Source organism: Doryrhamphus excisus, linkage group LG16, assembly GCF_037039965.1.
Source record: "Doryrhamphus excisus strain RoL-2023G ecotype Guam linkage group LG16, RoL_Dexc_Guam_v1.1, whole genome shotgun sequence".
Lineage (NCBI taxonomy): Eukaryota > Metazoa > Chordata > Actinopteri > Syngnathiformes > Syngnathidae > Doryrhamphus > Doryrhamphus excisus.
The window spans coordinates 18,923,478-18,950,005 of NC_136372.1; the positions used below are offsets into that span (position 1 = coordinate 18,923,478).

General features: G+C 49.0%; 2 protein-coding genes across 4 annotated transcripts; both read left to right on the forward strand.

Annotated features, from left to right (window-relative positions):
- The first annotated feature begins 618 nt into the window (after positions 1–618).
- LOC131103596 (microtubule-associated serine/threonine-protein kinase 1-like) lies at positions 619–21,068 on the forward strand. 2 transcript variants are annotated; one of them, XM_058049991.2, is made up of 27 exons: positions 619–1,206; positions 4,458–4,489; positions 7,080–7,174; positions 7,363–7,438; positions 8,401–8,473; positions 8,694–8,854; positions 8,964–9,039; positions 9,429–9,638; positions 9,784–9,885; positions 10,727–10,859; positions 11,351–11,418; positions 11,903–11,979; positions 12,424–12,632; positions 12,759–12,897; positions 13,432–13,564; positions 13,661–13,826; positions 13,902–14,003; positions 14,359–14,481; positions 14,571–14,680; positions 14,746–14,906; positions 15,347–15,606; positions 15,674–15,856; positions 15,932–16,158; positions 16,485–16,607; positions 16,681–16,814; positions 16,882–17,069; positions 17,886–21,068. In XM_058049991.2, exons 1-27 carry the CDS (start codon positions 1,168–1,170, stop codon positions 19,538–19,540), a joined length of 5,055 nt encoding a protein of 1,684 aa, XP_057905974.2. In that variant the 5' UTR covers positions 619–1,167; the 3' UTR covers positions 19,541–21,068. The 2 variants fall into 2 exon arrangements, with proteins under 2 accessions (XP_057905974.2, XP_057905975.2); XM_058049992.2 differs by having other exon boundaries at positions 4,461–4,489.
- A 1,176-nt stretch (positions 21,069–22,244) lies between these two features.
- Positions 22,245–26,479, forward strand: LOC131103622 (cysteine protease atg4da-like). Of its 2 annotated transcripts, none has more exons than XR_013629979.1 (11): positions 22,245–22,626; positions 23,179–23,407; positions 23,489–23,572; positions 23,638–23,811; positions 24,081–24,393; positions 24,487–24,551; positions 24,655–24,800; positions 24,952–25,030; positions 25,117–25,193; positions 25,561–25,759; positions 25,852–25,889. XR_013629979.1 is itself a non-coding variant. In XM_058050053.2 (11 exons), exons 2-11 carry the CDS (start codon positions 23,236–23,238, stop codon positions 26,020–26,022), a joined length of 1,401 nt encoding a protein of 466 aa, XP_057906036.2. In that variant the 5' UTR covers positions 22,252–22,626; positions 23,179–23,235; the 3' UTR covers positions 26,023–26,479. The 2 variants fall into 2 exon arrangements, 1 of the variants encoding a protein (XP_057906036.2); XM_058050053.2 differs by having other exon boundaries at positions 22,252–22,626; positions 25,640–25,759; positions 25,852–26,479.
- The last annotated feature ends 49 nt before the right edge of the window (positions 26,480–26,528 follow it).

Consider the following 26,528-nt stretch of genomic DNA (forward strand, 5'->3'; position numbering starts at 1 on the left):
ACTTTGGGCCTTGGCAAAGGTCACGTAAATAGCTGTCCCAGCCAATGCCTGTTTCCACGGAGCATCAACGTGATCTCAGCTTCTCAGAAGACACTCATACATTTACCAGAAAAACCTTCTCACGATGCTTCAGCCACTGCCTGAGCTCACCTTGACCTGTGACCCTGGACATGCGGAGGGGGCGGGGTAAGACAATGAGAAGGGCTAAACATGCTAATCTGTTTTGCTGCCACGTTATAAATAAAAGCAAGAGGGCAATTAGTAAATACTACCCCTTAATTATCATCAATGTACTATTTTATTGTCCGAATTGTTTGTCAGCAGCTCCTTTGATAGCGCAGCTAGAGGCCACATCTTCCACTCCAGCCTGTTTAAAGCAGCATCCTGTGATGAGCAGCTTTTGTTCCCATTAAAAGTCCTTTAGACTACTGCATGAGTACTGACTACTTGCAGTATTCCGATGAGTTGGTCCCCGGGGATTTCAATCCCACGTCACTGTCTATGGTGCTGAATTTGGCTCCTTGAACCAGTTTTCAAGGAGCCTGGATGAGCATGAAAAACCCGAATGCGCCTGCGGTGACGCATTGTTGTGAGGAGGAGGAGGAGGAAGAAGAGGAGGAAGAGGAGGGGCGTGAGGGAATCCCAGGAAGGAAGGAGTCACACAAACATCGCGTTGCTGCTCCTGTGCCAGCTTCCACGCTTTTATCGGAGCCGAAGATGACCGAAGCCTGACTTCCCGGGTTTTTGTGGCTTTGGCGCCAAGAGTGGTGTGTTTGTCTCCACGGAGGAGCTCCGGAGCGAAGAAGAGGCCGAGCGCGGCTTCGGGAGGCTCTGCTCTCGCGTGGAAAGAAGCTCGCGTCTCGTCTGGTGCTTGCTGTGACACGGCAGGGCAAGTCCGGACCGGGTTCGTGTGCTCACGTTGCGGTCACACGCTGAAGACCCGGGCCCATGGTGGCGCCACAAGGACCGCCCCAAGGTGGAGGAACCTCCGGCGGGGTGTCGAGGATGGGTCGGGTGGCCGTTTAGGGACGTTCACGGAGACCAAGACCACCATGGGACCGATGGACATTTGTGTCTCTTCGACGTGACCCCGATCCCGGGCCTAGGACCGCAGTCCCGCCGGGTCAAAGAGAACCGAGGAGGCTCAGCCGATGCTTTCGTTCGGACATGGACGACTCGGGCATCATACGCCGCCGGAGGCTGCAGGTGAGCTCGTGTTGGACGACACGGTGATGCTTTCACTTTCATTATACTGACGGCATCATGCAGGCCATGATGGGGGGGGGCAGAGGCAGAGCATGATGCAGCAATTGACGTCCACCAATCCTGGACGTCGGTCTGCTTTTCGGGTTCTTTGTAACTTGACTTTTTATTAGATGTGAAAGTGGTTCCATTTGCTATCCAGACCAACCGATATGCCGATAAAACATATCAACCTTACATAAAGCATAAAGACATCATTCAATTCATCCCATCTATTTGTCATAAATGTAGTAACATATCATGTTTCAGCAATATCACCTAAATATCAATACTGTACATTTGACTATTTTATTTCTAATGTTTATGATTATTTTTCATAAAGTAAGATGGTATTTTATGTTTGTTAAAATAGTTAGCTTGATTGGCCACTCCTAATTGTGGGGGGGGGTGCTTGTTGTCTATATGTGCCCTGGGAGTGGCTGGCCACCAGACCCCGCCTCTCCCCGTGACAGCTGGGATAGGCTCCAGCACTCGGCAAAGATGTCTTTTCCGTCCTCCCCGGTGTTGCTGGGGGGGGGCGGACCTGTGCCGTGTGACCAATCACGCCACGGCCAGCCATGCGGCGTCTTTGACCAAACGTCGCTCGTGGATGCAAGCGCCGTGTTCATCCAGTGTACGCCCCGCCCGCCCAGCCCCCCCAATCTCTGCACATTCAGTCAAGTGAACTGAGCAGAGATGAGCAGCCTGCCGGGGGGACGGGGGGGGGGGGGGGCATAGTGCAGCCTCGTGTGCGTGTTTATTTATTTTATTTATTTCCACGGACTCATTCAGGTTGCATTGTGGCCGCTACGAACGAGGTCGGCATCACGGTACGTTAGCAGCCGCTTGGAGGCGGCGGCCTGAGGGATGGGGGGGAGAAAGGCATCAAGGGGGGAGAAAGGCATCAAGGGAGGATTAAGTGGAAGAGCGTGCCGATGGTTTCATGTCTCATTATCCTTCTCCCTGCTGCCAAGATGCCAAGATGGAGAACAAGAGCTGGGGGGGGTCCTTGCTCCATGACTCAATGATCGTCCTAATTGGGGCCTCCGTGACGAAAGGCGTTTACCCTGCCCGCCCCGTGTGTGTGTTGCCATCCCATTGGCTGCCGTGTCGTCATCCACGCTTTCACTCTGTCACACACACATTCCTTTGGTGCACACACACCCCCCCCTGTTGGGGTCAGGGGTCACACCCTCAGAATGACTAACATGAGTTTCGGCTCATGTCTGACCGTGACTCAAGTGCTCGGTTATGGTGGTTAGCATGTTAGCATGTTAGCAGTCTGGAGATGCCGGGTCAATCACTCTGGGAACTTGAAATATAAAGACCTGCCAGACCTGACCTGCCTGACCAGACCAGACCAGTCAGACCAGACCAGACCAGACCAGACCATTGCTGGACGTTGTGAGAATGCTGAACCAGACCAATGCTGACTCTGGAAGAAGACTTTGGAAGACTCGGTTGGAATGAAGAAGTGAGTCTCTGGTCTCTTTCTGACCTTCTTACATATAAAGGAGGATGATTTGGATATAGAACTAAGGACTGGGGGGGGGGGGTGTAGGCTGACATTCTTTTAGCAGGGAATTGTCCCTGGGCTAATCAGTATTAGCATTAGCTTTAGCAAAGGGAGCGACGCGGGGGGGTGTTTCTGTTGCATCGTAAAATAGACCAGACAGAAAAGATGGCTGCATGATATCACGTTAGGATCTTCCTGGCACGCCACACTGCTCCCACGCGGTAGCGAGTGGCTGCCAAATCATGGCGCAGTGGAGCAATCATAGCTGAGCCTCATCTGGCGGGGGCTGCTTGGTTCTCCTGCCAAGACGGCGCCAACAGAAGTCCCACATCATTCAATAAGTGGGGGCTGACCCAAATTTATCCTCCATTTTGGGCTTCCTGTGCCAACACGCCTTTGCCCCCTCATGCCTGACGAGGCAGGAGTCCTGGAGGGAGCGGATGTTGGCAGGGGGATTTGCACACAGGAGATGCTGTAGTTTGTCTCTAGTCTGCTGACCGGTGTGTTTTTTAGTACTGATTTTTAGTAGGCAAGGAGGCCCCGAACCCATCCCTTGAGCATGTGGTCCTTGGTGGAAAAGGTGGGGCCAAGGTGGGGCCAAGGTCGGGCCAAGGTCGTTTTTGTGTGTTTGCGATTGGAAAAAAGTCTACTAAAATGAATATTTATTAGGAGTTATGCAGCCAATCAGCTTTGGCTGGTACTCTATGTAGGATGAACTGCTCACCTCAATTAACCTGATCAATGAGGGACACGTGAAGAGGCCTCAGAGGGGTTGAGTATTCAGTGGTCCTTGTGAAGAAGGATTTGCTAACCAGCGAGCCCCCAGGGGCCGCCAAGCGCTTTGGAAGAGCCGTGCACTCTGAGGCTTGCTGGGATCCCATGGATGAAGCCTTTAGTAATGGACGGCTTAGCTTTTGCCTCTCGAGGTAATGGTTGGTCGCTGTCACACACACACACACACACACACACGCACACACACACACACGAAGCCAATAATGACATTGACGGTGGCGACCAGGCGGTCGATACACAGCTAACGGCGCCTTAACGCTGTTAGCCCGGGCGCCCCAGGAGGAGTGAAGCAGCCAATGCATGAATGGCAGCCAACCCCAATATGGCGCCCTTTGGGCCCTTTCAGTAGAAGTGGGAGACACACCAAGACGTTGAAAGGCCGAGGGTAGACCTCGTGGACCCGCAGCCTCCTTCCCTCCTTCTTGGTCAGAACCCGCCTTTATTGGCCTTGATGCGCCCCGGCTCCGACTGCTCGCTCACGGCCACCCCTGAGCAAGAAAGGAGATATGAAATATTAGATATTAGATCAGGAAATATTCAGCGTATTTCCATACGTTGACCTCAAAAGTGGGAATCAGTTTGTTTTCTTTTTTCCGTTATTGAAGTCAAACGTGTTAAAATACACCCCATAAATATTATCTGAAAAAACCCATTTTTATATTTATATGAACATTTGACCTTTTGAAGGAAGAAAAACATGAAAAAACCAAAAAACTATTTACATGTGAGTTTCCCCACCTTGCACTAATCAGTCAACATGGTAGTATAATATGTGAAAGGAACGTGCTTTACTAGTTTCTCATGTTCCTTTCTGTCTGCATGTCTTCATTGGTGGCACACGTATGGGAACCTTCTCCTTTGCTCCGTGTCCTACCTGATCTCTTTTACTGTCTCCTCTTTCTTCCAGAAGGATCTGCCACTGCCTCGCAAGAGCAGCAGGTGAGTTAGCGCCCTCCCTCTCTTCCCGCACTCGGCCGCTTCATCTTCATCTCCATCTTCTTCTCCATCTCCATCTTCGCTCCTGCCCGTGAAGAGCGTGCTGGAGAAGGAGAAGCTGCTGGTTGTCTCTTCTCAAGCGCTGTTGTGCTGGTGTTTGTGATGCGGATCGTTCAAGTCCAAGTGATAAGGACGGATTGGCCCTCTTGGACGCTGTCCGTGGTGCTGAAAGCCAGCCCTCCTTTTCCAGTCTCTGGCCATCTTGCTGAAATGATTTGATTATTATTTTATTTCTTCGTGGCGTCTCACCTTCCTTATTATGGTTGTCTGTCCACAAAACAAAGGCACCGCAAATAGTTCCCGCGGCCTTTATGCCAGTTTGATGTTTAACAAGATCAAACTGAGGGCTGAGCTCGTGACTGAGCAAGGAGGCGGCATCCAGATGGTTTATCCAGTCGTCCCTCAATGGATTGATGAATAAATGATTGCCTACGGCACATTATCAGCCCAAAAATATGAAAAGACAAATTGTATGCGGCATATCTGGTCTGCATCAGTAGTGTTACGATGATGGGACATGACAACACATGAAAATACTTCTCCTCCCACTCCATGGGGAAGTGGTTTTGTGATGTTTGCCTTCTGACTTTGTTCGTCTTTGGATTTTTGGACATGACTTTGTATGACCTCCCCACCCATCAGCGGTGACTCGGTCCTGTGAGCCCGGTTCTAGTTGGAGAAACGTAGTTGGGGTCAGTCATTGGATAGCGTCTTCATCACATGCTCACAGTGGACAGCCAATAGCGTGCATCCATGCCACGTCAGACAAAGTGACTTCTTTGGCTTCGGAAGTTGCTCTGCTCCTTTGTCAGCACACGCCGTTGTTGTGATCATGTGATCCCAGCGTGCTTGATCCGAGCACTGCTGGATGCTGGATGCTAGCTAGCTAGCTAGCTAGAATGTCAGAATGAGGCTTTTCTAAGAGCACCGGCCGCCATCATGTTCTTCCACAACAGCCTCATGTTCACTTTGTCACTTTTGTGAATATGCCTCATAGCATAGGAAGGAGGGGGGGAGGGGGGGGGAGAGGGAGAGAGAGAGAGGGAGAGAGAAACCAATCTGGGTCATGTTTACCTTGGTCTACAAGGGTGATGAGTGCTTTCAGCTGCCTTTGATTATTTGCCTTTTTTACATTAAAATTGCCCCCCCCCCAATCCTCCCTGGAGATATACTTTCCCTCATCCAGCCGCCATGTCATGATGATGAGCAGCTCACCCCCGCCCCCGCCCCCGCCCCCGCCTCTATCCTCTTTATCTCCCTCATCACGCAGCCTTCGTGCCTGCCTGTGTTCTCCAGCCTCATTTCGTTGAGTGCCTCGCCCCCCCCCAACCCCCTCCCCGCCCTGGCTTGATCTTGAATGACCACTGAGCATCACTTTGGAGCGCTCATCGTTAGCACTCGTGTTTGTGTTGCACTGAGGACTCGTGGATGGAAGTACATGCCAGTCCGTGTCCACGTGACACCCAATGCTCAGCCACTCAAGGACAAATTCCGTGGGTGTGCGTGAGCCTGGGTGTGCGTGTGCGTGTGTGTGTGTGTGTATTTCAGCAAGCTCCCATGGATCCCCTGCAGCATTGAGACTCCATTAACCAAAATAGTCCAACTGCTGACATTCTGTCTACTTTACAGAGGATGCTAATACGCTGTTGAATGGAAAGGCCAGATACCAATCATCCAGCTTGAGCCATATTCACATTCACATTCACATTCACATTCACATTCACATTCACATTCACATTCACATTCACATTCACATTCACATTCACATTCATATTCATATTCATATTCATATTCACCATTGAGCTACCAGGCTCAAATGTAAGTCAAGTTCAACCTCGGGTAAAGCAAGTAGAAAAACTTGCTTTACCCGACCAATAAAATACACTTTTTGTGCGTGGAATATGCATCTATGCAATCATAGATACCTGCAACGTTGTGTTGATGATTTTATGAATCCTTATGAATGCAGCAGGAGATAATGAAATGCACAATGAAGGTTTCTGGGGGGGGGGGGGGGGGGGCACACAATAAAAATGAGTGAACTATTTCCCTGACGTATAAAAGCTCCATAAGAGTTCCAACATGACAGGAACATTACTGACACCTAGTGACTGCTTACGACACTGCAACCCATCCCAGAATCCCATTGAAGGCCTTCTATTTCTATTTACTTCCTTCCATCCGTTTCTAGACTTGGAAATGCTTCATGGAGGCAAAACATTCTGCATTTGCTTCTGCATATTTTGGGACTAAATCCAACCCCAAACAGATGATTTCTTTATTCATATATTGTTGAATATTTGTGAGAGTGAAGCCAACTGGCAGGGATTCGTGTATTTTCATGTATTTATGGATACTGCCCTCGGGCGAATGAGATGCTTTGTGTGAAAGTGTGCTCGTCTTCCATCTTGTTCTGCCATAAGTACTTCTTGGTATTTGATGAGTACTTTGAAGCCAATGTATTGACCAACATGGCAGCACCTTTTGCCAACATTGATGTGTGAGAATGCCGTTCTTTTCTTTTTCTCCGCAGTTGTCGCACAAGCAACAGGAAAAGTCTGATCCTGACCACCACCTCCCCCACTCTGCCTCGCCCGCACTCCCCTCTGCCGCTCCCCGGACACCTCGGTAAGGAGCTCTGTGTTACCCTAAACTTGGAGGTCAGTAGAAGTCAGTAGAATCTGGAAACGTCCTGGCTGCTTTATTATCTCCACCAGCTTGGCCCACGTTCTTCTTCCTGTTGGCGGGAACCCGCAACGTTAGGCAGGTGTTGATTATGTATTTGACGTCCATCCTTCTTGCTGTCGTCCCTGCAGGAAGTAGTCCACTGGACAGCCCCAGGAACTTCTCCCCCAGCAACCCGGCTCACTTCTCCTTCGCCTCCTCCCGAAGGTCACTGCTCCTTTGTTCACTATTCCTGCTTGCATGTATCAAGCATGGCGGCATGTTTGTGCAATGAAATGTGTCGGGAAGGAGGCGGTGGGGAGGAAGGAGACACAAGCTGGTCCACCAGGTCTTACTGTGGCAGGTCTTCCTCACGCTGGGAAGCAGGCGGCTCCTGGCAGCCTAGCAGGGTGACTCACGTGGGAATGGCCCAAGCCTTTACATTCGCAGCCGCTCCGTGTTTACGCCCCCCCACCCCCCCACGCTGGGGGGAGGTGACAGGTGGTGAAGGTGTGTTTCTGTAGCGTATGTTAGTCCGTCACTCCTGGCTTTAATATTCCCTCTTCTTGTCCAACTGGCAGTGTCCCATACTGCTATCAGCTGATACCGATACCGATACCGATATGTGGTGGCATGTTGTAGCTTTTAATATCTGTTATATACATACATATATATACGTACATATATATAGTATATGTGTGTGTGTGTTCCATGTGTTCTATGTGTCGATACATACGTCTATGTGTCTACATGTTGTATGAAGCCCCCACAATGTTTGGGGGGTGTCCCACAGCCTTTCTTTCTGTGGGCCATGCTGTGTTTTCATGCGTACTCCACATGAAGTCGTCCCACAGCTTTGGCTGAGCTGAACCATTGACTGAAACGGGGATTTTTCGTTTGAATCCCTCACCCCACTCCACGTTGACGTCCCACTGATGGTGTGCTCCAGCCTCATCAGCCACCCATTGATCATCATGCCCACTAGAAAGAGGGGCTCACGAACAGCAGCAGGGGGTGTTTGATTGGTTGTCAGAGTGAGACGCGGCAGCTGACCCGGTCGGACCACCAACTTGCAGGCTTGGATGCACTTGCATGCGTCCTGTAGCGTCTATGTGTATCTTCTGGGTGTTACCACAGCTGGTACCTTCTATGAGCCTTCCAGTGACTTCTAGCCTTCGTGTTCCCAACAGAGCGGATGGGCGGCGGTGGTCTTTGGCGTCTTTGCCCTCCTCTGGATATGGCACAAACACCCCGAGCTCCACAGTAAGTCACTTGGCTTCCAGACCCCCAGGACAACAACCCCAACACGCCCAAGACGGGCTGAGGGCCATCCCATGAGCCCTGATCCAGGCCAGTTCTACCTCGGTGGAAACAGGCCGTCTGGGGCGGTCTGGAGAACCTTCTTGTTTCCTTTCCTCTTCTGCCAACATTTGCCCTCGCTTCCTTTCCTTCCCCATTACCATGTGCTTCCTGCCCCCCCCAGTCGTCCAGTTCCTCCCAGGAGCGTCTGCACCAGCTGCCCTTCCAGCCCACCATGGATGAGCTCCACTTTTTATCCAAACACTTCGGCAGCACGGAGAGCATCACGGATGACGATGGCGGACGCTGCTCTCCGCACATGCGTCCGCGCTCTCGCAGTCTCAGGTCAGCTGCCCCCCCCCCCCCCCCCCCTTTGGTCATGTTTCCTGTCAAGATGGTTTGAGATGGTTGAGTCCGTGACTGGTCTCTTCCTCCGTCCTGTTCTCTCTTCCAGCCCTGGACGCTCCTCGTCAGGCTACGACAATGAGATAGTCATGATGAACCACGTGTACAAGGAACGCTTTCCCAAGGTGAGACGGGCGAACCATGTCAACAACACGCCTAAGTGCTGTGGTAGACTCCGCCTGCATACAGCTACCCCTCGCTTATCACGATCCAAGCAAAGTAGGATTCCTTGTTTAGAAATGAAACATTTTTGTAGTTAGAGAATAGAAAACCTTCTAAATGACCTCGGAAATACCTTTTTAAGATTAAGATATGCCTTTATTCGTCCTTCAGTGGGGAAATTTGTATTTTTAACGGGATTGGCGCCTTCATGGTCACGGCGTACATCTGTAGGTGACGGCGCCGGCTGTTGGCTCCCTGGCTAGTGCTCTGGAGTCTCACTTTGTGGCCGCAGGGTTGCATGTGCACGGGGGGGGGTCGCTCCCGATCAGCCTCAGCCCTTTCTCCTCCCCAGGCCACAGCGCAGATGGAGGGGAGGCTGGCAGACTTCATCCAGGCTTTCGCTCCTGAAAACGTTCTTCCGCTGGCGGACGGTGTTCTCAGCTTCATCCATCACCAGATCGCTGAGCTCTCCAGAGACTGCCTGGCCAAGTCCTGCGAGGGCCTCATCACGTCCGTCTACTTCTTCGAGCTGCAGGAGAATCTGGAGAAGCTTCTTCACGATGTAAGTGCAAATAAAGCCAACACAGCCGTAGTGAGGATAAGCGGCATAGAAGATGGATGGATGATGGATGATGGAAGGATGGATGATGTTCTTGTGTATTGGAAAACCCGCTTTAGTGACTTTTTGTTGTTCTTTGAACCGGCAGGCTTTTGAGCGCTCGGAGAGCTCCGAGGTCGCTTTTGTCACGGAGTTGGTGAAGAAGCTTCTCATCATCATCTCCCGCCCTGCCAGGCTGCTGGAGTGTCTGGTGAGATGGCTCGCCCTGCTTCCATGCACGTGCAGATGATCTCATGTCCTTTGAAAAGTAGGCTAGATGCCCGCTATGGGCGGGGCTTACGTCCAGCACCGCCAGCCAATAAATGCGCCTATGAAAGGTCGGCTTTTGACACAGGGCTCGCTCCACCCTCCCCAAAGCCTTCTGCTGGCCCCACATTGACGTTGGAGTAATACTTAGGCCCATCAAAGTACTGCAACATGCTGTACGTATTACTACATGTCCTCATATGTACTCGCTCGGCAGTGGAATCCCATTCCGTTGCTCCACTGGGATCTGGTTGCTCTCGCTGCTTGGCAAAGTTAGCCCCTGCTGGGTTGCTTTTGTCTTATTTCTATGAAGGTGTGATGTCGATGTCGTCTTGGCGAAGAAGCCACACATTTGGGAGGCTTTCATGTTTGGATGTGAATATTAGCACCCGTACTCACTTGGCAGCCCTTCCAAACGTCTCCACAACTGAAGTTTAGATGGAAAAGGTCTGACTGCCCCGTGGGATTTGCATGTAGATGAACATTTGCCCTGGCACAGCCAGACTAACATTTGCCCTGGCACAGCCAGACTAACATTTGCCCTGGCACAGCCAGACTAACATTTGCCCTGGCACAGCCAGACTAACATTTGCCCTGGCACAGCCAGACTAACATTTGCCCTGGCACAGCCAGACTAACATTTGCCCTGGCACAGCCAGACTAACATTTGCCCTGGCACAGCCAGACTAACATTTGCGAGCGCTCCCAGCCACAAATTGCATGGTTTGTGTGATTTTCCCGTGATGGAGTCAGCTGACGGTCCTCGGCCTTCCATTTTCTCCCAGGAGTTCAACCCTGAGGAGTTCTACCATCTGCTGGCGGCAGCGGAGGATGTTGCTAAGGAGGGCCGCCTGATGAAAACCGACATCCCTCGCTACATTGTCAGCCAGCTGGGACTCACCAGAGACCCCATTGAAGGTGGTGTGGGGGGGGGGGGGCAATCCATCATATGGGACTTCTGTTTGGGCTTGAAGGAAGGCCAAAGAATATGCATAATCTTAGCTAGTTTGATGCCTTTTGGCCAGAAGTGAAGCATCAAAAGGAAATAATATATCGTATTTTATACTGGTCACTAGGTGTCGCTAATGTTGTAGTAGTACTAGCTGAGACACAAAGACTTGATCTGCCACTGGCAGTTGCTAAAACACACCACGTGTACTTTACATGCACCTGAGATTGTCCAGTACGTAAATGGGGGTGTACAATACAGGCACGTACAGTAAGTTACTCCCATCTACGCCACTTGGCCAAGCCTTGTGAGAACTAAGCTACCACGGAGGCCTCTGCTAAAGTACTTGGACGTGAGGGAGGGGACGCAAACTGGCATGTTGCGTCGCCCCATGAACTCTTGACAATTGACCTTCTACCTTTTAACTGATGTTCTTTGTATGCATGTATGGTATCATCAGAGATCGTCAACCTGGATAGTTATGACAGTGAAGGACCGCTGACGCCTGAAACAGACGACTCCGCTGAGGTGAGTTCTTTATTTCACTTGAGTTGGTGTAGTGGTACTCTGTACACATGGATGCTTTAGACCAGTGTACATACAGTACATACTGTACATACTGTACATATCGTATATACTGTACGTAGCGTACATACTGTACATACAGTTCCCCACTCTTTGTGGGGGTTCCTTCCTTGGCGCCCAGGAATTCGATTCACACAACATACACAGGAGTTCATCCACCCGACCTCACTCCCGGTGCAACCAGCCATGTATAACCCGCAAGGCATGCTGGGTAACCTGGGTGGGCCGTGTGCTACAGTTCCATAGTGTGTTGGTGAATATGCAAGGATCCACTGTATGCCGAAATAATCGTTTGAACTAACTATTCCAACTATGAACTACTACTAACCCAAATATTCCACCTTGGCTTTAGTGTAGATTGAATAACCGCATTGTTAAAGGATCATGGCTGACATTGGATCCATATTCCTTGACCTTGGATATAAAGGGGAAGATGAGAGCCATGAAGCCTCCGGGCGAGGCGGACTTCCAGACCATCAAGCTGATTAGCAACGGAGCTTATGGGTGAGTAGATCGTGTACAGTACAGTATAGTACAAGTACAGTGGAGCCCGCTTATGTTGACAGTCCCTGCTATTATTAAAACCTGCTTAGGTCCACATCGACATGCTCGACTGATTTTACCCACATAAACTTTGACACCCGAAGGCATCATTTCTATGAAAATGATTCCATTTATGTCGACATGGGTTGCAGTACTACATATATTATATATATTATATATATTATATTGCAGTATTAGCAACTGCCTCCTTACTTTTATAAGCAGCACTCAGGACCATCTAGGACCATGAAACATATACAGTACTACACAGTACTACACAGTAGTATACAGGAGCTTTTAATGCAGTTTTACTGTGAAGTAAATGAAGTAAATGTGTGCTGTTGGTTGATTGTTCATGATGATGCATCCCCCTGCTGATTTGTTTGGTTTTTTCTCCATAATCAGTGCCGTTTATCTCGTCCGGCACCTGGAGACACGGCAGCGTTTTGCCATGAAGAAGATCAACAAGCAAAACCTGATCCTCAGGAACCAGATCCAGCAGGCCTTCGTCGAGAGGGACATCCTGACCTTTGCAGAGAACCCCTTTGTGGTTTCCATGTTCTGCTCCTTCGAGACCCGCCGGCACCTGTGCATGGTCATGGAGTATGTGGAAGGTAGACTCTTCCTGTGTTTGGTCCAAGTTCATGTTGGGAGCAGAAACAGCCATGATAGGCTCAGTCCTGAATCTCCGTCAGTGCCGCTGATATTTGGCATTATATTGGGTATTTGTGTTCTGTCAGGAGGGGACTGTGCCACCCTGCTAAAGAACATCGGGGCTCTGCCGGTGGAAATGGCGCGGATGTATTTTGCAGAAACTGTCCTCGCACTGGAGTACTTGCACAACTACGGCATCGTCCACCGGGATCTCAAGCCTGACAAGTAAGTCCCGGCCAGATGTACCCAACTAAATAAAAGCAGGCCTTCCTGCTGGAGCTGGCTGCCTGAGGAGTATAAGACTCTGCAGACCATTCTTTCACAAGAAGGCAAAAAGGAATCATCGTCTTCCATTGGCCGTCCCACTGGCAGCATCATGATCATAATACATAATAATAATACATAATAATAATACATAATGATAATACATAATGATAATACATAATAATAATACATAATGATAATACATAATGATAATACATAATAATAATACATAATGATAATACATGATAATAATACATAATAATAATACATAATAATACATAATGATAATACATAATAATAATACATAATAATAATACATAATAATAATACATAATGATAATACATAATAATACATAATAATAATACATAATGATAATACATAATGATAATACATAATAATAATACATAATGATAATACATAATGATAATACATAATGATAATACATAATAATAATACATAATAATAATACATCTAAAGCTTGTCCATCCCCTCAGCCTCCTCATAACGTCCATGGGCCACATCAAACTGACGGACTTTGGCCTGTCCAAAATGGGTCTGATGAGCCTGACCACCAACCTGTATGAAGGCCACATCGAGAAGGACACTCGTGAGTTCTTGGATAAGCAGGTAGGACCACGCACACGACACAGGACCATGGCACGCCTGAACTTCAACCGCCAAGGTTGCCGTTTAGTCCAACTGAAGATGTTAACGGCGTCCTAGGTGTGCGGAACCCCAGAGTATATCGCTCCCGAGGTCATTCTCCGCCAAGGTTATGGAAAGCCGGTGGACTGGTGGGCCATGGGCATCATCTTGTATGAGTTCTTGGTGGGATGTGTGCCGTTCTTCGGAGACACTCCCGAGGAGCTGTTCGGTCAGGTCATCACCGGTGCGCTACCATCACCTCACATCTCGTCTGCACTCTGACGCTTTATTGACCTGTCAGCCCTTCTGTCCCCTGCAGATGACATGGTATGGCCCGAAGGAGATGACGCTCTGCCTGCTGATGCCCAGCACCTCATCTCCTCTCTTCTGCAGACCAACCCGCTGGTTCGACTGGGAACAGGTCCGTCCTCTCACGCGCCATCCCATCCTGTCTCTACTTTCTTCAGAGATCGGTCATTTATCACGAGTGCTCATCGGCGTTCTCATCCTCCTCATCAAGTGCAAGGAAGGAAAAGTCATTCATAAGTGGGATGGATGGAAGTAGGCAGTACATATTTACTGCGTGTATTGTACTTTTGGGTATTTGTGAAGAAGCGTTATGAAGTCATTGACTGGCCGAGTCCGCCATCGCACAAGCGATTCCAAACAGGAACTTTACAAAGTAGAACAACTTGTGGATTTCATGCTGCACCTCTCACCTTCTCACCTTCTTCTGTATGTCGCCACCCCCTCCCGCCCTCATCTTCACCCGCCAGGAGGGGCTTTTGAGGTGAAGCAGCACCCCTTCTTCACAGAGGTGGACTGGACCAGCTTGCTGAGACAAAAGGCCGAGTTCATCCCTCACCTGGAGTCGGAGGAGGACACCAGTTACTTTGACAGTAAGTCTCCTGCTGGCCATGCGGCTTGGGACCCCCGAGGTACACGGGGGTGCGGAACCAGATTCTAACTTGATGTCTCCCCGCCTTAGCGCGGTCTGAGCGTTACCACCATGTGCATTCATACGACGAGGACGACACCAACGATGACGAGCCTGTGGAGTTGCATCGCTTTTCATCGTGTTCTCCGCGCTTCAGCAAGGTCAGACTGGCTCCCTAAAGGTTGCAATGGTAGCAGATATTCAACGGGCGTGCCCGTCCCTGCAGGTGTACAGCAGCATGGAGCACCTGTCCCAGCTGGAGCACAAACCCCCCAGTGTTACTCTACGGGAGCACAAGGTTCCAAGAGAGGACAGGATGGCCAAAAGAGAAAGCCTGGGTGCTTTTACCCTCAGAGACAAGAGCTGGAGGACCGGCTCACCTGAAATGTGAGTACTTCACGCCCTCTAAATGTCAACATTGCTGACGCTTGTTAGGAAAACTGCTGGAATGGATGCCGAGATCGATTCCCACATCACAACTTGATGCTGCAAAAACACAAAGAACACAAAAATCAGACATGAAATATACTTCAAGCTTTCTTCTCTGGCTGGCTTAGTCCTGCATCTCTAGTACACCACTAGTACATCACTAGTACACTACTGGTACACCACTCGTACACCACTAGTACACCACTATGCCCTGCATATGATAGAGTATATAGTACTGTACGTATAGCTGTGATGTTGGATGCTAAAACCTCAACATCTGTATGTCCTGCATATCATAGAGTACACACTACCGTCCTTACAAAAGACTTACCGGACTTACTTACCCCTAGCTGCAGTACTCCCCCTGCAGATAGCGCCATCTCGTGCATTTCCTACAGGAAACGCTTGTCCTGCTCGGAGACCTGGTTCGTTGAGAGCGATTCCAGTCCTCCCTCAGGGGCACGGAGGCGCTTCTCCGCCCTCATGGACACGCACCGCTTGGCCTCACCTGTAGAGGTGGACTCTGAGCAGTCCGTGTCAAGGGGCCAGCCCCAGGTGAAGGTGAGGGGGACCTCCTTGGAGGGAGCCATGGGTGCCATCTCCTCTCAGAGCGATCTGCGAACGTTCCTTAAAGATAGCAACGGCTTCACAGCCGCAGGTGAGACCAGCTTTGGCTTTTAAACGTAGCGCGCTTCACCTGAACATCTCATTTTTTGGTGCGCCAGCCAGTGCAACAGTTCTGGGGCTTCCAGAACTCCAAGGGCCCCGAGGGGCCACGACAGACCTGGTGCTGAGGAGAGTTCGCCAGCAGCAACTCTCAGCCGAGGGAGACAAACGTAGCTCCAGACCAGGAACCAAAGTCATCAAGTCTGCTTCCGCTACGGCTCTATCCGTCATCATTCCTGCAGGTAACCTTCGCTGGTACCTTGAGGGGGCAAGCCTATGAAATCATACGTGGTACTTCTTCCACCTCTCCTCACTAGAGCAACATGGCGCTTCTCCTCTGGCGAGCCCCATGTCTCCTCGCTCCCTCTCGTCCAACCCCTCTTCCCGAGACTCCTCTCCCAGTCGGGACTACTGTCCCATGGTGAACGTCCTGCATTCCCCCATCACCATCCACCGCTCTGGGAAGAAGTATGGCTTCACTCTGAGGGCTATCAGAGTCTACATAGGGGACAGCGACGTCTACAGCGTACATCACATGGTCTGGGTGAGTCGGCATCGCTACGTTACATATAGCATAGTACGTGTGCCATATTATATTGCAGATATGGATGTACTGGAGATGGATGGACGGGTGGATGGATGGATAGGAACAGGAACTAACATTTTCATTCTACCGGGATCGTCCAATTCTTTTTTTATTTGGATTACTAGTTTCAATGTCCAGTCCGCTGGCGGACTGCTAGGTGCACTTCCTGCCGGCATATGCTCCAGATGCTGCTGGGAAGTGGATGTTGACACGTACAGCTGTTTTGGGGCTGAGGGTATGCTGCCGTTTGGTTCGGGTGGGTAAGCCCATTGTTCTGCTTTCAGCATGTGGAGGATGGAGGCCCTGCCCAGGAGTCTGGACTTAGTGCAGGGGATCTCATCACCCACGTAAATGGAGAGTCGGTGCATGGTCTGGTCCATACTGAGGTGGTGGAGCTCATCCTCAAGGTGAGATGGAGTCAAATAAATCATAACATAATCATAGCCATAACACCTGTGACTGAACTCCTTTCGTCTTCAGAGTGGAAACAAGGTCACCGTGACAACCACTCCCTTTGAGAACACCTCCATAAAAGTCGGACCCGCACGCAAGACCAGCTATAAAAGTAAAATGGCTCGGCGCAGCAAGAGGCCAGGAGCCAAAGATGGCCAAGAGTAGGTTGAGGCGCCTAAAGCCTTCGCTTCTTCGTTGGCCTCCGTAATGCCTGTCGTTATCTTCTAGGAAGAAGCGCAGCTCCTTGTTCAGGAAAATCACCAAGCAGTCCAATTTGCTGCACACCAGTCGGAGCCTCTCCTCTTTAAATCGCTCGCTGTCATCTGGAGACAGTCTACCAGGATCCCCCACCCACAGCTTCTGCGCCCACTCACCCACACAGAGTTACCGCTCAACTGTGGAATCCCCGTACTTGGGTTAGTATGCCCACCTCTTGGTACTCTCGGCTCTCTGCCTGACTGCCCATCAAGTCAAACCCAGACAAACTTACATGCATACATGTACATACATAAGTGTACATACATATGTGTACATACATATGTGTACATACATACGTGTACATACATATGTGTACATACATATGTGTACATACATACGTGTACATACATACGCGTACATACATATGTGTACATGCATACGTGTACATACATACGTGTACATACATATGTGTACATACATACGTGTACATACATACGCGTACATACATATGTGTACATGCATACATGTACATACATACATGTACATACATACTACATGTACATACATACGCGTACATACATACACGTACATACATATGTGTACATACATACGCGTACATACATACACGTACATACATATGTGTACATACATATGTGTACATACATACGTGTACATACATATGTGTACATACATATGTGTACATACATACGTGTACATACATACGCGTACATACATATGTGTACATGCATACATGTACATACATACATGTACATACATACTACATGTACATACATACGCGTACATACATACACGTACATACATATGTGTACATACATACGCGTACATACATACACGTACATACATACACGTACATACATACGTGTACATGCATACGTGTACATGCATACGTGTACATACATACGCGTACATACATACGTGTACATGCATACGTGTACATGCATACGTGTACATGCATACGTGTACATACATATGTGTACATACATACGTGTACAACAAGGCTTTTCTCTCCCCAGGCACCTCCTCCCAGAGCAGCTCCCCCGCATCGAGCACCCCCAACTCCCCGGCCACATCCCACCACATGAGGCCCAGCTCGCTGCACGGCTTGTCGCCGAAGCTCCACCGGCAGTACCGCTCCGCTCGCTGCAAATCCGCCGGCAACATCCCCCTGTCGCCCTTAGCCCACACCCCCTCCCCCACCACCTCTTCCCCGCCCCCCCTGAGCGGCCACACGGTGGGCAGCTCCAACACCACGCAGACGTTTCCCGTCAAGCTGCACTCGTCGCCTCCGGTGTCCCGTCCTCGTCCCAAGAGCGCCGAGCCCCCCAGATCCCCCCTGCTGCAGCGTGTGCAGTCGGCGGAGAAGCTCGGCGCTCCCATCCTTCCCTCCTCCTCCTCATCGTCCTCATCACCCTCCCCTCTGACGGGCGGGGTGTGCCTACGCAAGCACAGCCTGGAGGTGACGCTTGGGGACTACAGGAGGGAGTCCTTCCACTGTGAGCATAGCCTCCAAAGTCTACTGGAGATGGAGGGGGAGAATGGACCCGCTCCACCGTCTCCTTCGTCCTCGTCCTCCCCTTCACCTCCTCTGGGAGGGGAGACCGGTGCTTTGAAGCCTGTTCGAAGGCTGGGAAGGCAGGAGTCGCCCCTCAGCCGTGACACCATAACAGCAGGAACAGAGAAAGACACCCAAACCGCAGCTTCTGATCTCAGTGGTTCCACTGCCGAGACTAAAAGAGCATCTCCGCTTCTACAGAGGGATGCAGCCACCAAGAAGACTCCAGATGGACCCGTCTCCAGCGCTGAGGCCAAGCCCCAACACGCTGCTAAACCTCCACATGCGACCACTCCAACATCTGAGGCTTCTGCCTCCAAGAGTAAGCCTTGTGAGAAGGTCTCTGCTACGAAGAGTACGCCGCCGCATGACAGGAAGCAGCAGGAAAGCACCGCTTCCTGTAAAGCTGAGGACAAATCCAAATACACAGCAGCTGCAAGAGCAACAGCAGAGCCAGCCAAACCTCGCAAAGGCACAGAGGCAGTTGAGAAAGGCGGCGGCGGTGGAGGCGGTGGAGGCGGTGGAGGCGGTGGAGGCGGTGGAGGCGGTGGAGGCAGTGGCGGCGGCGGCGGCGGTGGCGGCGGCGGCGGCGGTGGCGGCGGCGGCGGCGGCGGCGGCGGCGGCGGCGGCGGCGGCGGCGGCAACGATAAGAAAGCCGAGATGACAAAAGTCAAAGGTCCTGCACCGCCAATTCCAACCCCGGGTGGAACGCCAGCGAGCAGCTCCAAATTGGAGAGGCTGTCAAAGAGCTACCGCGGAGTGAAGGAGGAGAGGGCTCACCTGGAAGTCCTGGAAGAGAACCCCATGTCCCCCCCCTCCAGTGCATGCTCACCTTCTTCCGGCAAGCCACGCGCCACGTCCCCTGGGGAGAGAGCCAGCTTTGTCACTCAGCTCACTAGCGTGGCCAAAACCGTCCTTGGGCCCATGAAAGCGGGGTCGCCAGAAGCTTCCAAGCTCAAAGACGCCTACAAGGCAAGTGAGGAGAAGCGAGGGAGCGCAGCGGGAAAGGCGGAGGTGTCACTCGGGGCCGGACGCCGCTCTGCTCAGACATCGTCCCCTGGGAGCGCTCTCCAGCTGGACAAAGGAAACAACCGCAGCTCCAAGCATCATTCCTGATGACCAAGTGGTTCCTTTACTCCGGCACTGACGCCACGTATCACAAGTGACACCTTGTCACTTGTCAATCAAGTCGAAGTACAAGAGCAAAAGATCTGCACATGAAAGTTCCACAAAGATAAGATGCTTCAACTGCTGTGAGAACGTGTGTGTGTTGGTCACAATGTGCTGGAGATATACAGGTGGTCCTCAGTTTATGTTTACGTTCCTGCTTACAACCCCCCCTTAAACGATTGAAGACCTGATTTTGGTCGCTAAACACAAGACCAGCTCCAGAACTGATTAGACGCGAGTCCAATAGACGGCAGTGTGTGGCTCAGGCTGGGCAGATGCCTGCACTGAGGAAGAATGTCGTAGCTGTTAGTTGGTGTGCCAAAGAAAAGGAAAGCCGTCAGCGTGGACTCTGAAAACAGAGACACGCCCTCCAATATTCACGCCAAGGTTAATGACAAAGATTATTGACTGCTAAAGTGTGCTGGGGGGTCGTGGAGTCCACGCACGGTTCCAAGGAGATCTGAGAGGTGACGAGGAGGTCGTCTTTCCAGACCAGCCTGATCCAAGAAGGTTGAAGGACCTGTGTTTTATGTCTTCTGTGTACACGGTTACATTAAAACCCGACCCACATGACAGTCTAGGAACGGGACTGGAGGACCACCTGTATAAAAGCAGACATGGTGCATGTGGTACATGGAAAATGACAGCTATGTAACGAGCAGACAACAAAGACCTTAAGGTAGTAAACACTGTGACAAGTCCACATGTTAATAATAACCAAAGCCGTGTTCAGTTTCATTTCACTTTAGTTTGGATATACCGTACTGTAGTATAGTCATGTATCATAGCATCAAAGATACAAACCCAGGACCAGGATGGACCAGGATGGACCAGGATGGACCAAGATGGACCAAGATGGACCAGGATGGACCAAGATGGACCAAGATGGACCAGGATACCTAAATAGTTCAAGGGACAGCCTGTGGAAAGGGGCGTGACCCAGTGGGATAAAGTACCATGAGATGACGCTATGCAAAGTGCTTTAAGTTGACATTGCTGATGGAAGAAGCCATGGAGCCGCAATAAGCAAAGCAAATCTCTATTTCGCTGTCCAGGTGGTCCCCTCTCATCATATGGACATGGCCACTTTGCTGTATGTCCTTTCATGGTGCGTTCAAATGTCCTTGACAGCCTCTCCACTGTTTCTACTCACGCAGACACGCAGTGCTCACTAAACGTTTGGGATACTCGGCTTTCAGGATGGATGCAACTTCATTTGTCCTTCCTTCAACGAAAAAGGTCATGACTGGCCTGGTGGTTACCGTGGAGACCACACAGTCAGAACATCTGGATGTGTGGAGTTTGCATGTTCTCCCGTGCATGCGTGGCTTTTCTCCGGGTACTCCCCTCCCCCGTTCTAAAAGCACGTTAGCTTGATTGGCCACTCCAAATTGTCCATAGGAATGAATGTGGGCGGGAATGGTTGTTTGTCCCCGCCTCTCCCCCAAGGCAGCTGGGATAGGCTCCAGCATACCCCTGAACATGGAACATGATGTACTATATGTATGTACTATATGTACTATATGTACTATATGTACGGTACATGCAGCACCTGACTATACTGTAAGTGTGAAGAAAGGCGTATATATAAAATATGGTCAATGAAGTCCACCCAAAGTCATATTTTACGCCCAATTTCAGTTCACCTGTAGGAAGTATACGTGCATTTTAGGTTCATCCTGGAATCCAAATAAAAGCCTAATATCCTTATTTATAATGATCCTTATTTATATTTATATTATTTTTTGGAGTAGTTTATACTGCTTTTTATCATTTCATAATTCATTGTGGAAGACTGTTGTGGTGTTCTTTTTACTTTACAGATAATATATATGTGTGTGTGAAAAATGTACAGTACATGAAGTGGTGCATGATCTGTTCTGACCATTATTCATCTGAATACAATAATCAAGTCGTATTTTGCTTCTCAGTGTGATTAAAAAAGTCACATTAAAATGTCCGTGACCAGCGTTTACTCGGCTTTTCTGACATTTTTATTTTTCCAAATAGAAGGCAGGCATTGCCACCATGCAGGGCAAGCTGGCAATCATTGGTAATACCGTTGGTATCGATGACATTCCGAAAATGGAATTTGGATGATTCAGTCAGCTACATTTAGCTGTACAATGTGTCATATATGTGGAAATGAGGTGAAGACCAAGGACACTGAAGTCAAATCCAGACGGTGTGCTGTAGTCGTGCTCATGTTCTAAGTGTTTGTCCGTCCACCCTGCCATCCTTGTTCAGAATCCAGATAGGGCTTACGTAGGTAGGATGCTGTACTTCTCAAGGACAACCGTGCTTCCACTTGGTCCATTTTCCAAGTCATGTCTGTCACTGTGGTGAAAAAGACAAGTCCTTTCATAATTGGACTTGTCTCACACTGCCCTCTTGTGGAGGACTCGTCACGTGGCAGCCGAGCATGATTGTGTTGCTCAGCGAGAACCCTGATCACGTGATGGAATGACTTGATTTGACCCCATGTGCTGTGTGGGGTAGGGAGAAACTGATTTCGCATTAAATTTTTGTGTGTAACGTAAGAGTTGTCGCTTGTTGTCATTTGTTCTCATATTGTGGTTTTCTGTTTGTTTTTTTACAAATCAAAGTCATTCTAATATTCATGCATTTAAGTTCTAGATTTACATACAACTTAAAAACACACAAACACAACGCGAATATCCCAACTATTGAATGTTTTTGCACACTTGCTGTTCTCTAACAAGGAACTGAGAGAGAGAGCAGTACCTTGCCCTGCAGTATTGACACACATGACTGTTTTTTATGTAAAACCGAGTTAATTTTCATACTAAAATCAAGTCAGTTTTATTTCTATAGCGCCAGTTTACAGCAGAAGTTATGTCGAGAAATGTGACACATGGAGCAGGTTGAGACCCTCGCATTTCAGAGAACCAATTGACAACCAGTCAAGGTTGGCCAGCAATTGGTTCTCTGTCACCCAATCACAGACGAGTTTACTCACTGACAGCGTAAACAAGGAAGTAGACGCTAATGGCCGGGATTGCTGAATAGTAGTGAGTACTGTACTGTTCTTTAATTGTTTGTTTTAAACGAGTCGGCGTAAACTTTGTCTAAAGTGACATGTTTATTATGTTATGAACATCAGTGAACATGAACATCAGCCATATCGAGGCTCCTAGTTGTATAGAAATGTTAGGAGACAAGGCATTATATTCATTGTGTCATTGATATGTTAATTATTATAACGTATTAACGTATTATAACTGGTCGATTCCGGGTTGAACTCATGTTGAAGTTCAATTCATTTGATTAGATTAGGTGTTTTTTTGTTCAGTTACGTGATAATGGGTACGTCATGTAAATGTTGCATTTGTAGTACTGGGAATAACTTTTTCAAAATGACGATTTTGATGTGATGTACATATAGGGAATAATAGCTCCTCTTCTGCTGTGGCAAAATAAATGAAATCCCTTGAGTCACAAGGTGCAGCCACGCGCTTTCTTCCCCGTCACAGCCAATTATTCACATTGATGGCTAATATTCACATGGCCAGATTAGGAGGAGGATGTGACAGATGATAACAGTATGTTGTTATGTTTCCCAGCTGCTATGGCCGTAAGGAGTGTCCCCTTATGCTTTGTCTCGCTCACATCTGCCGCTGATGAATCGGAGGGCCTCCTCCACTTTCCCTGCAGAGGACTTCATGGACGACTGGCTCTTCGTCTCTTCCACCTCAGCTGGTTCTCAGAGCCCAGAAGGGAGTAGAGACGAGACAGAGGAACGAAGCAAACTCGCATCCAAGTTGGTCTCAGCGTGGAACAGTGTCAAATATGGTTTGCCTGCAGGACAAGCTGCTTTTATTGCTGTGTGATAAGATTCGGTCTCTTTAAGACCTTGTGTCTTCTTCATTTTAGGCTGGTCCTTAAAGCAAAAATCCACTTTCAGGAAGACCTCTCCTGTGATCATGCTGGGAAATTCATATAGTCTTAACGATCAAGGTGTGCTTGCTTCTGCCTTTCAAGCACGATGCCCCCTTGCTAATCACGGTATTTGCTATTGTCAGGTCAGAGTGAGTCTTTCCACCACGCTTTTGCATCGCTTCTGTGGTTGACATACAGACGAGGCTTCCCTCCGCTGGCAGGCGCCTCGCTGACCACTGACAGCGGCTGGGGATGTCTTCTCCGCACAGGGCAGATGTTGTTGGCGCAAGGGCTGCTTTTACATCTTATGCCACAAGGTGACTGCAATGTCACTTCAATAGATTTGCCTCTACACTGAATGAGTGAATACATAAAAAAATGCAATGAAATCACATTTTCTATCACTATTGATCACTTTAAACCCAATACTGAAAAATAAAAGGCTGATATTTGGTAAAGCAGTGCAGTAGATATACTGAGTAGATATCCTATCACGTGGCAGGAAGTCACATTGTGTGTCAGGGATATGCTCTACATGAGACTGTTGAAGAATGTTCCTCTTGATCTTGTGCTCTGTGTACTCCAGGCTTGACAACTTCTGTGAGCCACCATGTGTTCAAAGACGACATGGATCTCCCAGGGGTCCTCCCAGGGGTCCGCCCTGAAACAGGCGGCGTGTGTACACAAAACTCCAAAGGGCTCAGCAAGAGGGGCCGAACACTGAGTTTGGGTTCCCTCTTGGACAGGCGCATGGAGTCCACACACAGGAGGGTGGTATCATGGTTTGCGGATCACCCCTGGGCTCCCTTTGGGATACACCAGTTGGTGGAGTTGGGCAAAACATTAGGGAAGAAGGCAGGGGACTGGTACGGTCCCTCCATTGTGGCACATATCCTGCGGTGAGTAATTCCTGGTCTTGTGTACAGCCCAGCTCTACAGTAGCCAGATATTTATCATGTCAGTTGTAAACGATTGACGCCATTTTGTCTCAGGAAAGCTTCTGAAGCATCAAGTCTCCTTCCCGATCTTGTCATCTATGTTGCCCAAGATTGCACCAGTTAGTGTTTTATCCATACATGCCATCGTCACTCTCTCCTACTCTGCAAGTAGAACTTCACCTTTACCACGTTTGGTTTTTCATGCATACTGTACCTCTCCAGTCTACAAAGAGGATGTGAAAGTGTTGTGTGCACCGCCTTGTGCCATCCCAGCTGAAACTATTCAGCTGTGGAAGTCCGTCATCCTCCTGGTGCCTGTGCGGCTTGGAGGCCAAGATCTCAATCCTGCCTACATCGCCTGTGTCAAGGTATTCCAATGCGACTTTCTGAACACTGTATTCACATATACTGCATTAGCATCTTTTTCATTCATTTATTGTCCCGGCAACCGAAATATTCATTCTTTACAGTTCTCTATGTTTTAAACACAAAAAACACTTCTCTATTTTTCCCCAATAGAAACTCTTGAAGTTACAATGTTGCATTGGTATCTTCGGGGGCAAACCAAAGCACTCTCTCTTCTTTGTTGGTTTCCAAGGTATGTCATGTGTTAGATACAAGAGTTGAGATGAGCATTCTTTAAACGCTCTACTTTTTCTCTGTTCTGATCGTGTTTTTGTGAAGATGAGCATCTGTTGTACTTGGATCCTCATTACTGTCAACCCACAGTGGATTTAACAAAGGACGACTTCCCCTTAGAGGTATGAGCAAATGAGCTGTCTCCACACACGCAGTACATTCGTCCTCCTCACTCGCATCACCATCACACACGACCACCATCACAGTGGACTGGGCGTGCCCAGACGCGGGCCGTGGGTGGAATAAATGAAAACTGATTCTGCTAAATGTAAAGTTTTCTGTGGGGGTTATTGTGTGTAGCTGCTCTAGAGGAGACCACAACTCAATACAAAGGGTGGAAAGATCTGCATAATAGGTCCCCTTCCAGGTCTTCAACTGCAATTCATGCGTTCTTGCTTGGCCCGTCACCTCTCAACAGCGTTTGGTGGAAATTGGTGAGGTATTTTTGTGTAGTCCTGATGACACTATCCATCCTGCTGATGAAAACAGATAGCGGCGGCCTCAGACTGGAGCAATACTGTAGTGAAAAGATTGTGAGTTTAATTTTGCAATCTCCGTACGTTTGCAGTCATTTCACTGTAAATATCCAAGGAAAATGCCTTTCTGTCGCATGGATCCCAGCTGCACCATAGGATTCTACGCCAAAGGCCAGAAGGACTTTGAAATGCTGTGCATCGTTGTTGATGAGGTAGGCAACGTCAAATTAGCATAATGTTGGAGACATGTGATTGTCTTTTAACTGCCGACTGTTTTTTGTTTTTTTACTGCCTTTGCCCTCAGGCGCTCTCCACAGCTGTGGACACCTATCCCATGTTTATTTTCTCAGAAGGTCATAGTCAAGAGGAGGAGGAAAGCGACCCCCCGACCAACAACCTCACTTATATCAAGAGGAAAAATCAGCGAAGGAGAGTCGACACCTGCAACAGCATGGATGAGTTTGTTCTGTTGTGAGCCCCCGTCAGAAACGGCCTGATAGGAGGCTTACAAGTCGTAGGTGTTGAGCGTTAGATCAGGGATGCAACACATCATTTTTACTGCTGTTTATTTTACTCTGGTGAAGCTTGATATATTTTTCTCATACATTTTTCCAAAACCTCCAGTGAGTAGAATCACTCACGATGAAGATGGATCCATATGACTGTGACAAATACAGCCTATGCTGTCCTTGCGTGCATTGGAAAGTGCTTCCAACCAGCACGTGACCAGCAAGTCACCAGGGATGTATAGTCCTTAAATGGGACTCAGGAAAAACACTAACTCTCGGTGGTCTGTGCATTCTGATTGCATTTTATCACAATAAACAAATGATTAAAATGTGTGTGGTATGACTTATTATTTTATGATCATATATATTGTTGTCAGGTGTGCATTTAGTCATTAGTCATCCTTGTACTGCACTGACAAACATTTGCCAGGCACAATGTGTCTGTATCGGCAGCACAGTCCTTGAATATCGG

Bases quoted from the DNA above. Each gene is read 5' to 3' on its own strand.
- LOC131103596 (XM_058049991.2), top strand. From the start codon at position 1,168: ATGGACGACTCGGGCATCATACGCCGCCGGAGGCTGCAG. The intron at 14,004-14,358 runs GTCCGTCCTCTC...TTCACCCGCCAG, and splicing joins GCTGGTTCGACTGGGAACAG to GAGGGGCTTTTGAGGTGAAG. The intron at 16,608-16,680 runs GTGAGATGGAGT...TTTCGTCTTCAG, and splicing joins TGGTGGAGCTCATCCTCAAG to AGTGGAAACAAGGTCACCGT.
- LOC131103622 (XM_058050053.2), top strand. From the start codon at position 23,236: ATGAATCGGAGGGCCTCCTCCACTTTCCCTGCAGAGGACTTCATGGAC. The intron at 23,573-23,637 runs GTGTGCTTGCTT...TGCTATTGTCAG, and splicing joins ATATAGTCTTAACGATCAAG to GTCAGAGTGAGTCTTTCCAC. The intron at 23,812-24,080 runs GTGACTGCAATG...TGTGTACTCCAG, and splicing joins TTTACATCTTATGCCACAAG to GCTTGACAACTTCTGTGAGC.